The following is an 11,697-nucleotide window of genomic DNA, read 5'->3' as shown; positions in this document are numbered from 1 at the left end:
CGAAATGAATTCCCCATCCGTTCAGCCTGAAAATCCCTCTGATATTTGATTCACCAATTAGCATCATTATTGATAACCGCAAGCCACTGACAGCATTTGGGTAAATCTCTGGTAAGTAGAACTACGAAAGATAACTCATTTTCACGCTTGTAATTAGCATAGTCAGACACAGAACACCACATGGGCATGATGACAAACTTGAGTAAAAAACAAATCTAGATAAGTTCTGAGATTCATGTGTGTTGGCCGTTCAAAGTAAACAACCCCATCAACCAAGTTTGTTGGCACGCCCCATCTACCTAGCAGGGAGGTATCTGTATTCGCTATGAATGCCACACTTTGTGGTTCACTATAAGTAGACGAATACGCAGGAAGTCGAACGGCCCAATTCTAACAGTGAAATGAAAATGCGCTCGTTCTAGCTTGTGGTTTGGATAACGTTGATGTTTATGACAAAAATGTAATGCTAATATAGTACTGACTATATGCTGTGGCAGAGCCATGGTGAAATTTCCCTTCAAAAGGAAGGTCTCTTATGTGTTGCAGGAGGTGGAGCGTCTACAGACTCTGTCACCTGTTTGAGGCCTACCTGGTGTGGAAGAAGCAGGAGCCACTCCTCTGGTGCTGGATGGTCCGGGTTTGCTTCCATCCACCTCAGTTCCTTATCGCTCCTTTCAACCATAGTCCTTGAAGATGTTCTGTCTACTCTGCACAGTGTAATTAACTAGGTTTTGCATGGAAATAAATTGTAAAGGAAAACCAACATAGAGGTAGTTCGTTACAAATTGTGTTTGACTGCAACTAATAACCTCCGTCTAATCAGCTCTTTCCAGGTAGTACCATTATTTGTATTTATTTATTTATTTCACCTTTATTTAGCCAGGTAGGCAAGTTGAGAACAAGTTCTCATTTACAATTGCGACCTGGCCAAGATTAAAGCAAAGCAGTTTGTTAGGGAATGATCAGAATTAGTTGGGTAACATAGATAAGATGTTTTATTTCCATGATATGCTTAAGAGTTATTTCTCATAAGAATGTATTTTGTTGTACTATAGTGGTGGCCATTGGCAGTTATCTGTTCTATGTCAGGACTAAGTTGCATGGGCCGCATAGAGGGGAGAGGTCAAGGGGTCATCATGTGTAAACATATATTTTCTGTGTGCCAGTGACTCCCTAATTTTCTCATCGGGAAAAGGAGGGTGACAGTGTCTGGAATCATTCTATGCTCCCTCTTTGTTGACCTATAGGGTCACTCTCCTCTCCGTGAGTTTGTCCTCTGATTGGTCGTATTTAGAATTGGTTCTATCTAAATGACAATTTGATATATATCATAGGGTGGGGGTAATGTCTTGGTACCATTTTGTACCAAGGAGGAGATAAGAGCTTTGTTTAGGAGACCAAACTGAACGATAATTTATAGCCCACTCTGTCTGACTAGGGGATATTCTCTCTGAAGTAAGGTTTTTTCTTTGTGTAAGTTCCTAAGACCTGTGTTTTGTCATGTCTCTTGAGAGGGGGTGGATCTTTGCTATAAAGGAACCCATTTGCCATTATGTTGGGACTCTCAACTTTTCATTTAGAGATAATGAACTGTTGAAAGTCAAAATGCTATTGCAAAAGCTTAATTATTATTAAAGGTGAAGATTAAGCATAACTCTGACTCGTGTGTGATTTGCTCTCTCATCATTTGGTAATTAAGGAAATTTCCACGACATTTGGCGACGGGGATGGGATGTGAATCTTCACTCGGTGACCGCTCCTGACGACCTAGGTAACCGTGCACAAGGGATCCCTCAAACTCGGGATCTCAGGGAGACCACACTTCGAGAACGGAGCAGATGGACCAACCTAAGATCGGAGAGGCAGCGAGCCGAGTGGATACCACATCCCGAACATAGTAAAAAAGATTAAAAAAAAAAAAAAAAAGAGGTGAGATGAGCAAACCACATTTGAAGTTGAGTTGGATAGGACTTAGAGCTTGTTGAAGCCCTAGTGGAAGAAGGACCTCATTCTGTGTATCTGTGTGATTGTCTAAGTGACTCTCAGAGGTGGTGAATTCCAATTATTTTAAATGTGCTAGCCAGGTATGCCCTGGGTTACTCTGTGTGAGTATTTTGTAGGAGCGTTCTGTGTGGGCGCGGTAGGTAGACTCTGTGTGGGTTACCTTTTTATGTTCTGATGTTCTGTGTGGACATCTGACCAGTTCTGTGTGAGCATCTGACCAATCCTGTGTGGGTGATCAGTAAAATTCTGTGTGAAGTACTTAAGGAATTCCTGTTGTAATTTTTATTTTTTCTCTCCCTGTGTGTGTGTGTGTGTGAGAGAGAGGGGGAGTGAGATTGTGTGTGTGTGAGACTAAGGAGCCATGGGCGCGCGCGAGTGCAAAGAACCAGGCATTCCGGACCCTCCTACTGGAGCCTTGAAGGTTATGGTAGATAAATGGGGTAGGGATATTCTGGAACAGGTACTTCTATGGCATAGAGAGGGTGGTTTTCCTTTGACAGGGACACTAAGTGTGACGCTGTTAGATGAGGTAAGACAGAGATTGGTAGAGAAGGAAGGTAAACTAGGAAAAAGGGATCAAATTGACTGGGTGAAATTCAGGAAATGGGAAAGGGAAGCTGACAAACGGAAGAAAAGACAGGACACATTTCGGGGAAAACCCTGTCAGAATATGATAGTTCAGACTGAGGAAGGAGAAAAGAAGGGGAAAGATGAAACAGTGAGAAGGAATAGGAAGGATGATGATGACAGAGACTGTCCCCCTCCATACTGTACTCCTCAAACTCTCTACCCAGTGTTGCCGGACCTCCCTCCTCCTCGGGCGCCTCCTGCTGATCCGCTGGATGCAAGACCACTACAACCTGCAGCCTCACCCCCTGTCTCTCCCAACACCACGGTGATTGATCGTCTGGCACGGAGCCTGGCTGAAGTCCTGACAGGGTCTGGAGTGACTCCGGCCAGTCTCACTGGAGGCGCAGTGGGGGGAGCACGCCAGAAGGAAAAAAAAATCAACAATCCTTTTCTCAAGGCTCCTCCACTCAGCTCCAGTGAGGAAAGTGAGGACGGAGGGGCACCCCAGCTGACTCCCCCGTTGAAGGACCGTCTACGGACCAGGACGGAGAGGCGTGTCTCTACCCCTTTCCAATACGACCCAGCATCAGACATGTATCATCAATACCCTCTGATGGCCTGTCCTAACCCTCAGCCTCAACCTGATGATGCTAATGCTGCTGCTGCCGCAGCATGGAACCCCATTGTGTATGTCCAGAGGACGTGGAGACATGATGAAATCAAAGACATTGTAGAGGACCTACCAGAGCCAAGTAAGGACGCTGTGAAATATTCAGCAGAGATGAGGGTATTAGTGGGTCAGTACAAACCATCTGCTGCTGAGATAGCCCATATCTGTAAAAAGAAACTGGGACTCAGGTGGGCGGATGTACAGGGACAGTTTGATTGCAACTACCTGTGGGCTGAGAATGGCGCATATCAGGACCAGATAACGGCGCTGCTGGCCAGGATTGTGGAGATGTATCCAACTAAGACTGACTGGACTGCTATCAGAGAATGCACTATGAAGAAAGATGAGGGCCTGGAGGCTTTCAGAAAGAGACTTGAGACCTGTTTCAGGCTACACAGCGGTATCAGACCAAACGAACATGCATATGGGGATCTGCTGAAAGACGCCCTAGTGAGGGGTCTGACACCGGGCCTGGAGAAAGCTGTGAGGACTACCTGCATCAGTTGGGAGACTGAGCCATTAGCAACGGTGGTACAGCACTGCAAGCATGCTGAGAGACAACAGAGTACACAGAAGGAAGAAAAAATAAACGAAGAAAAAGTAAAGACACAGAAACTACAGGCTGCCCAGATGACGTTTTACAAGGGAGCAGCCCCAGCAGGGACAGGACGAGGGGGTGGAGTGCGCAGGTGCTACAACTGTGGGAAGCCGGGTCATTTTGCTGCTGACTGCTCTGAGCCAACGAATCCACAGAGGAACAAAGACAGGGGCGGACCGAAAAGAGGGGCCCGAGAGGAGGGGGCAAGAAGAGGAGGAAAAGGAGCACATGCATGGACAGCCCCATTCCAACAACAGCCGTGGCAGCCACCTCCCAAGCAATGGCAGGTCGGGCCACCTCACGGGGTCCAGCAACAGCAACAGTGGGGACCACAAGGAGTCCCTCCAGGCAGAGGACAAACTGGAGCCTGGCAGACGGGGCCGCCGGCACAGACGACCCTGTACAATCCAGGACAGGGACAGGAGGAGGAGTATTGACATAATGAGAAGACAGGGACAGTTGTGCTAAAATCCTCAGAGCAACAAGAGCATTTGTTTTTAAAGTGTCACACCCTTCCGAGAGTAGAGCCAACAGTGGAGGCTTGCGTCAATGGTGAGTCATTAATATTTCTTGTTGATACTGGGGCTGCTATGTCTGTCATTAACTGCAAGGCTATGATAAAACCTCCCATGTCTAATGAAATAGTCAAAACTATAGGGGCTTCAGGCCTCCCACTCAGAGAGCAGGTAACTATGCCTCTGCCTGTCTCCTTTTGTGAGGAGAAGTGTCAACATCAATTTCTCTACTCTGACCACTGTCCTGTCAATCTGATGGGCAGGGACCTCCTGTGTAAACTGGGCATCAACATAACATGTGGCCGAACCGGTTTAACTGTTATTCATGAGGAAGAGGAGGAAGAGGGGGAGCAATTGATGTTAATGTCTGAGTGTTGTGACTGGTATTATGCATGGGATGTTGATGATGAGGTGCCCAATATTGCTCGTGTTTTCTCAATGGCCAAAACCCATTGGGGCCACGAGGGCAGTTTCATGTCTGAAGCAGGCTTACATTGCACCTCCCATTTTTCACCATTGACAAGAGATCTCCATTATGAGAAACAATGGCTGTGTGCTACATTACAGAATGAGTCAGTGCAGTGTGAGGGTATATACTGTAGCAGTGATTTCTGTGCTTTAGGGGTTAATCTAACCCCTGCACAGAAAGAGCTCTACCTGTTTGAGGATAGCGCACCACATGTGTCCCTGGCAAAATCAGACAGAGTAGAATGGGTGGATACTGGAATTTGGATGAAATGCTTGGTTGATGCTACAGACTGGGAGATGCGCCCTGATGGGTCAACTTATTCACCCAGCACACTGACAAGTTGTTACCCACTCAGTTGGGGAACACCAACTGAGAGGGGTGTGCATGGTGTTGATCAGGTTTCTTTTTCTACCAATATCATGTTGTTGAGTGAAGACTCACCCCTCCTGAGAGGGGTTCCTGAATGCCTATGGGCAAGGGACAAGTATGATTTTGGGAGAATAAAGGGAGCTGAGCCAATGGTAGTCACTCCTAAAGATACCAGGCGCCCGTCTAGAGCACAGTATCCACTCAGTAAGGAGGCAATAGCAGGTATTACACCTGTTCATGCATCCTTGTTAGCTAATGGTGCTTTAATTCCCTGTCCAGAATCACCCTGTAACACCCCTATCTTGCCTGTTAGAAAACCTTCAGGTGATTGGAGATTTGTCCAGGACTTAAGGCCTGTGAACGATGCAGTTTTTGCCCGTGCCCCGGTGGTTCCTAATGTTACTACACTGTTGGGGGCGGTACCACCCACAGCAGAGTGGTTCTCTGTGATTGATTTGACAAACGCATTTTTCAGTATTCCAGTGGCACCAGAATCTCAGTTCTGGTTTGCTTTCACGTTTCTAGGAAAGCGTTTTACTTGGACCGTCGCTCCAATGGGTTACGTGGAATCTGCCGCAATATTTTCAGCGGCTTTAGCACAAAATCTGGAGGGTTTTATACCCCCTGAGGGCAGCACTCTGATTCAGTATGTGGATGATTTGTTGTTGTGCTCCAGCTCAATGGAAACTTGTGAAACTGATACTCGGGCTCTGTTGATATTTCTCGCTGAGAATGGCCACAAAGTTTCAAAGAAGAAGTTACAGTTGGTTTCACAGGCAGTGAGGTATTTGGGTCATGACATCTCTCCCAATGGCAGGCAGCTGGGTAAAGAGAGGATACAGGCTATTCTCTCTGTCCCACAGCCGGTTACTAAACGACACATGATGTCATTGACTGGTATGGCAGGGTATTGTAGGGCGTGGTTACCTGACTATGCTGAGGTGGTGCAGCCGCTTGCTGACCTTATTTATGGCCACAAAATGGCTATGAGTGACAAAATTAAGTGGACACCAGAGGGACTGACTGCTCTGACCAAACTGAAACAACTCATGACTACTTCTCCCTGTTTGGGGCTCCCTGACCATTCTAAACCTTTTAACCTCTTTGTTTGTGAGAAAAATGGTTTTATGTCATCTGTTTTAACACAGGAACATGGAGGAAAGCAGCGCCCAGTTGGGTATTATTCCAAACAGCTGGACAGTGTGGCCAGAGGTCTGGTTTGTTGTTTGAGAGCTGTGGCTGCTGCTACTGAAGCTGTGTTGGCTTGTGCAGACATTGTTGCCATGTGTGAACTCACTGTACACGTTCCTCATGCTGTACATGCTCTTATTTCACAGGCAAAGACGGCCCATCTAACACCCGCTCGACTGCTCCATTATCAGAATGTTCTTCTGACAATGTGTCATGTGACCCTGAAGAGGTGCACTGTGTTAAATCCTGCTACTTTGTTGCCCACCGAGGATGATGGAAAGCCGCACGACTGTGCTGAACTGTTGGAGCTTGTCTCTAAACCAAGGTTGGATTTAACTGATGTCCCTTTGCAAAATGCACATTTGGAACTGTTTGTAGATGGCTCTGCTCAGCGTTCTGAGAAAGGAGAACCATTGGTTGCGTATGCGGTTACTACTGCCTCAACCACACTGGAAAGTGCTAAATTACCCTCCCACCTTTCTGCTCAAGCAGCAGAACTCTTTGCACTCACTAGAGCTTGCATATTAGCTAAAGGCCAGTCTGCTACAATCTATACAGATAGCAGATATGCCTTTGGTGTGGTACATGATTTTGGTACTCTGTGGAAACAGCGCGGCTTCCTGACATCCTCTGGTAAGGCGATCTCTCATTCAAAACTTGTTGATAACTTGCTAAAAGCTATTTTGCTCCCTTCTGAAATTGCTGTTTGTAAGTGCCTTGCTCATGCTAACTCTTCCGACCCTGTCTCCAAAGGTAATGCTATGGCTGACTTGGCAGCTAAGGCAGCAGCTGTCTCCTTGGAGGCCCCTGTGTTACAGATGGTTTTACTTCCTGATAGTAACCTTTTCTCTCCCACTGATATCTCTGACTTACAATCCTCTGTAGGTCCTGTTGAGTTGAGGAAGTGGAAACGATTATGTACATATGACCAGGTGCAGAAACTCTGGCTGGGCCCAGCTGGGCTACCAGTTTTACCACGTTCATGTTTCCCCTACTTAGCTAAGTTGTCACATGGAAGAGATCATGTGTCAAAGGGGGGAGTTGTTGATTTTGTAAATACATTTTGGTTTGCACCTGGGTTTTCTGTGTTTGCTGAACAATTTTGTGCAAAATGTGTGATTTGTATGACTAACAACATGGGAAGAGGTATTCCCATGCCACTGTCGGCTCATCCGACCCCTGAAGGACCATTTGAACACATAATGATGGATTTTATTGAACTCTCTCCTTGTCAAGGTTACAAATATTGTCTGGTGATAGTGGATGCCTTCTCCAAGTGGGTAGAGGCATTCCCATGTCGACATTCCACTGCTATGGCAGTAGCCAAGAATCTCCTTAGGGAGATCATCCCAAGGTGGGGGTTACCATCTAAATTAACCAGCGACAATGGCTCCCACTTTGTAAACCTGGTGATACAGAACTTGTCTGAGAGTCTGCAGATAGACCTCAGGACCCATTGTAGCTATAGGCCCCAATCCGGTGGTTTAATTGAGCGCGCTAATCAAACGCTGAAATCTAAGATGGTGAAGCTTATGGCAGAGACGGGGCTTTCTTGGGTCACTGTGATCCCCCTGGCTCTGATGTACATGCGAGGGAGGCCCCACAGAACCACTGGATTGGCTCCTCATGAGGTTCTGACAGGTAGACCAATGAGGATGATTAATTCTCCTTTCCCACAGAACAAGCTGACACTGATGGGCTGCGACGATGACATGGTAAGTTATTGTACTGCTCTAAACAATGTTCTGAAGACTATTTTCCCCAGGGTGAAAGCGGCTCTACCCCAGCCACTGGTGGGGATCCTGCACAAACTGCAACCAGGTGACTGGGTGGTGGTGAAAGACCTGAGACGAAAGCATTGGAACCAGCAGAGGTGGACTGGACCATACCAGGTGATGCTGATTACCCCCACTGCTGTTCGCGTAGCTGAGAGGTCTACTTGGATCCACGCCCATCACTGCAGGAAGGTGCCATACTGCCCACCAGACCCTGAGGATGGAGGACCAGAGACGCCGGAAGTCACCGACTAGATGGGAGGATCAAGCCCAGACTCTACGCATAATGTTTCTTGCTCTGGTCTTGAGCATTCTCATTACAGTGGCCATATGGACAGTGACTCAAGGACAACCGGTCCTGGAAAGACAACATGGTACGGACTCGACTGATAACCGTTCAGTCCCACTGCGGGACTTAAATAACAGCCACTCCAGCTCGAGCCAACGGCAGGCTCAGGACAGGAGTCCAGCAAACAATAGCCGCTCCCATACCGAAAGAAGAAGAAGGTCAATGCATCCACTGGATGAGCATCACAGTAGGAATCACGAGGGAAACACTTGGTGGTCACTGCTTAACTATACAGTGAAGACTGAACTGATGTTAGGAAATACCTCCTGTTATGTATGTAGCTTGTTTCCACATTCAGCGATCTCCCCATTCTTACAGTATTCAGTAGAGGTCAGCATTGAAGACACTCTATGTGCACTAGAGGCGCTTTTGTCCAATGAGAACACATGGGGTCAACCTTCACTAGGTAGAACACTGAGGGATAAATGCATTAATGGTAATTTGTCATCAACAAAAGATTTACGGGGGGGATTTGATTGTTCACATTGGTGTAGTAGAATAATCTTAGAACCTAGATCCCGTGTACCAGAACCTATTAAAGTCCAACCCCGGCGAACCCCATTTAGGACCTGTCATTGTCACAATCCAAGCAATATTTCCATACCACAATTGAATGAATCCTATCTGGGAATGTCAACATGTGTCAATTATAGTGTTTTCCCAATAGGATGTAGCTGGAAGAAGGGAACATGCAGCTCTGGATACCCCATTAGACTGAGGGTGGGACACACCATGATTGATGCTGAAACTGACAATCGTTCTCCTCATCAATTTGGCTCGGCAACATTTACTGATCATTATTGGATTTGTGGTGATAATGCTTATCTCTACCTACCCACAAATTGGACAGGGTGCTGTATTTTTGGTAAACTAAACATCTCCCTTGTGGTAATGCATAAAACTAATTCCTCTATTCCAAGCAGGTTAAGACTAATTAAGAGGGACATCTCGCAATACAATAATGTCCCTAGTGACTCTCGACGATCCTCAAAATTGGAAAAGTTCTGGCGTGGTTTAATCCCCTGGTATGGGGCATCGGAGAATGCACATGAGTTGGATAGGCTAGGATATCATTTGGAATCCCTGGTAAATTTGACCACTGCAGGGTTTTCTATGATAAGACCAGAATTACAAGCCACTCAACTCATGGCAACACAAAATAGGGTGGCACTTGACATGTTGCTAGCACGTGAAGGAGGCGTGTGTCAAATTATAGGAGATCACTGTTGTACATTTATACCCCAGGGAGATGACAATTTGACTATTGTAGTGGAACATTTGAAAGAGCTTAGGGGTGTTCTCGAAAGGGAACACCAGCCTGACATCAACTGGAATCCGTTAGGATGGGTTCAGTCAGTGTTTGGTGCTTGGGCTGCGACAATTTTCCACTGGTTCATCTATGTTCTAATATTACTGATTGCTCTGTTGCTAATTATCATTTGTGTGAAGAAATTGTTTAATAAAGTGGTTGATGTTGTTCTTACTATGCCCTTGCTTGCAAATGAAGTAGGTGTAGATGAGGAATCTGAGATTGATGGACAACAATCAGGTGAACACAGTGAAATATTCTCACTGGACAGTGTAGATAGAGAGGGTTCACTGTATATGAATGATTTCCCTGACCTATTCCCTTTTCCTGACTATATCTCTGATAGTGGGGAACCCAATTCTAAGCATGAGGATTTAGAGGGATGACTGTCCTATAGGTTGTAATGATGCCTGTGTTTAGACAGGGTTATCTTGTAATTTTGGGAGCATTTATATGTTTTGTTATTTTTATTTTTTACTCAACAAATGTATTATTCTATATGTTTAAACAGGTGCAAGTCTGTATTATGGGATAAACATTGTAAACTCAGTTTCTGACGGGTGAATAATTACATTGAAGGGATTTGATTCTTTATTAGCTTTACATTTTGATTAGGGATTTTTTTATTGTATTATATACTCTGCAACTACTGTTAGTAAGGTGCCATGTTACTATTCTGATTCTTCAGAAGGGACTGAGTCCCTTGAGAGGGGAATGTTAGGGAATGATCAGAATTAGTTGGGTAACATAGATAAGATGTTTTATTTCCATGATATGCTTAAGAGTTATTTCTCATAAGAATGTATTTTGTTGTACTATAGTGGTGGCCATTGGCAGTTATCTGTTCTATGTCAGGACTAAGTTGCATGGGCCGCATAGAGGGGAGAGGTCAAGGGGTCATCATGTGTAAACATATATTTTCTGTGTGCCAGTGACTCCCTAATTTTCTCATCGGGAAAAGGAGGGTGACAGTGTCTGGAATCATTCTATGCTCCCTCTTTGTTGACCTATAGGGTCACTCTCCTCTCCGTGAGTTTGTCCTCTGATTGGTCGTATTTAGAATTGGTTCTATCTAAATGACAATTTGATATATATCATAGGGTGGGGGTAATGTCTTGGTACCATTTTGTACCAAGGAGGAGATAAGAGCTTTGTTTAGGAGACCAAACTGAACGATAATTTATAGCCCACTCTGTCTGACTAGGGGATATTCTCTCTGAAGTAAGGTTTTTTCTTTGTGTAAGTTCCTAAGACCTGTGTTTTGTCATGTCTCTTGAGAGGGGGTGGATCTTTGCTATAAAGGAACCCATTTGCCATTATGTTGGGACTCTCAACTTTTCATTTAGAGATAATGAACTGTTGAAAGTCAAAATGCTATTGCAAAAGCTTAATTATTATTAAAGGTGAAGATTAAGCATAACTCTGACTCGTGTGTGATTTGCTCTCTCATCATTTGGTAATTAAGGAAATTTCCACGACAAGTTCGACACAACAACACAGTTACACATGGAGTAAAACAAACATACAGTCAATAATACAGTAGAAAAATAAGTCTATATACAATGTGAGCAAGTGAGGTGAGATAAGGGAGGTAAAGGCAAAAAAAAGGCCATGGTGGCAAAGTAAATACAATATAGCAAGTAAAACACTGGAATGGTAGATTTGCAGTGGAAGAATGTGCAAAGTAGAGATAGAAATACTGGGGTGCAAAGGAGCAACATAAATAAATACAGTAGGGGAAGAGCTAGTTGTTTGTGCTAAATTATAGATGGGCTATGTACAGGTGCAGTAATCTGTGAGCTGCTCTGACAGCTGGTGCTTAAAGCTAGTGAGGGAGATAATTGTTTCCAGTTTCAGAGATTTTTGTAGTTCGTTCCA

General features: G+C 45.1%; 1 protein-coding gene across 1 annotated transcript; it reads left to right on the top strand.

Annotated features, from left to right (window-relative positions):
* The first annotated feature begins 955 nt into the window (after positions 1-955).
* On the top strand, positions 956-11,239 carry LOC110538723 (uncharacterized). Its single transcript, XM_021625683.3, has 2 exons — positions 956-4,394; positions 8,152-11,239. The coding sequence occupies exon 1, from the start codon at positions 2,366-2,368 to the stop codon at positions 4,277-4,279; it is 1,914 nt and encodes a 637-aa protein (XP_021481358.2). The 5' UTR covers positions 956-2,365; the 3' UTR covers positions 4,280-4,394; positions 8,152-11,239.
* Positions 11,240-11,697: the final 458 nt, after the last annotated feature.

The sequence above is a fragment of the Oncorhynchus mykiss genome, chromosome 19 (assembly GCF_057628025.1).
Source record: "Oncorhynchus mykiss isolate SJ-2025 chromosome 19, ASM5762802v1, whole genome shotgun sequence".
In the NCBI taxonomy this organism is placed as follows: Eukaryota; Metazoa; Chordata; class Actinopteri; order Salmoniformes; family Salmonidae; genus Oncorhynchus; species Oncorhynchus mykiss.
This window is presented reverse-complemented; position numbering and strand designations above follow the sequence as displayed.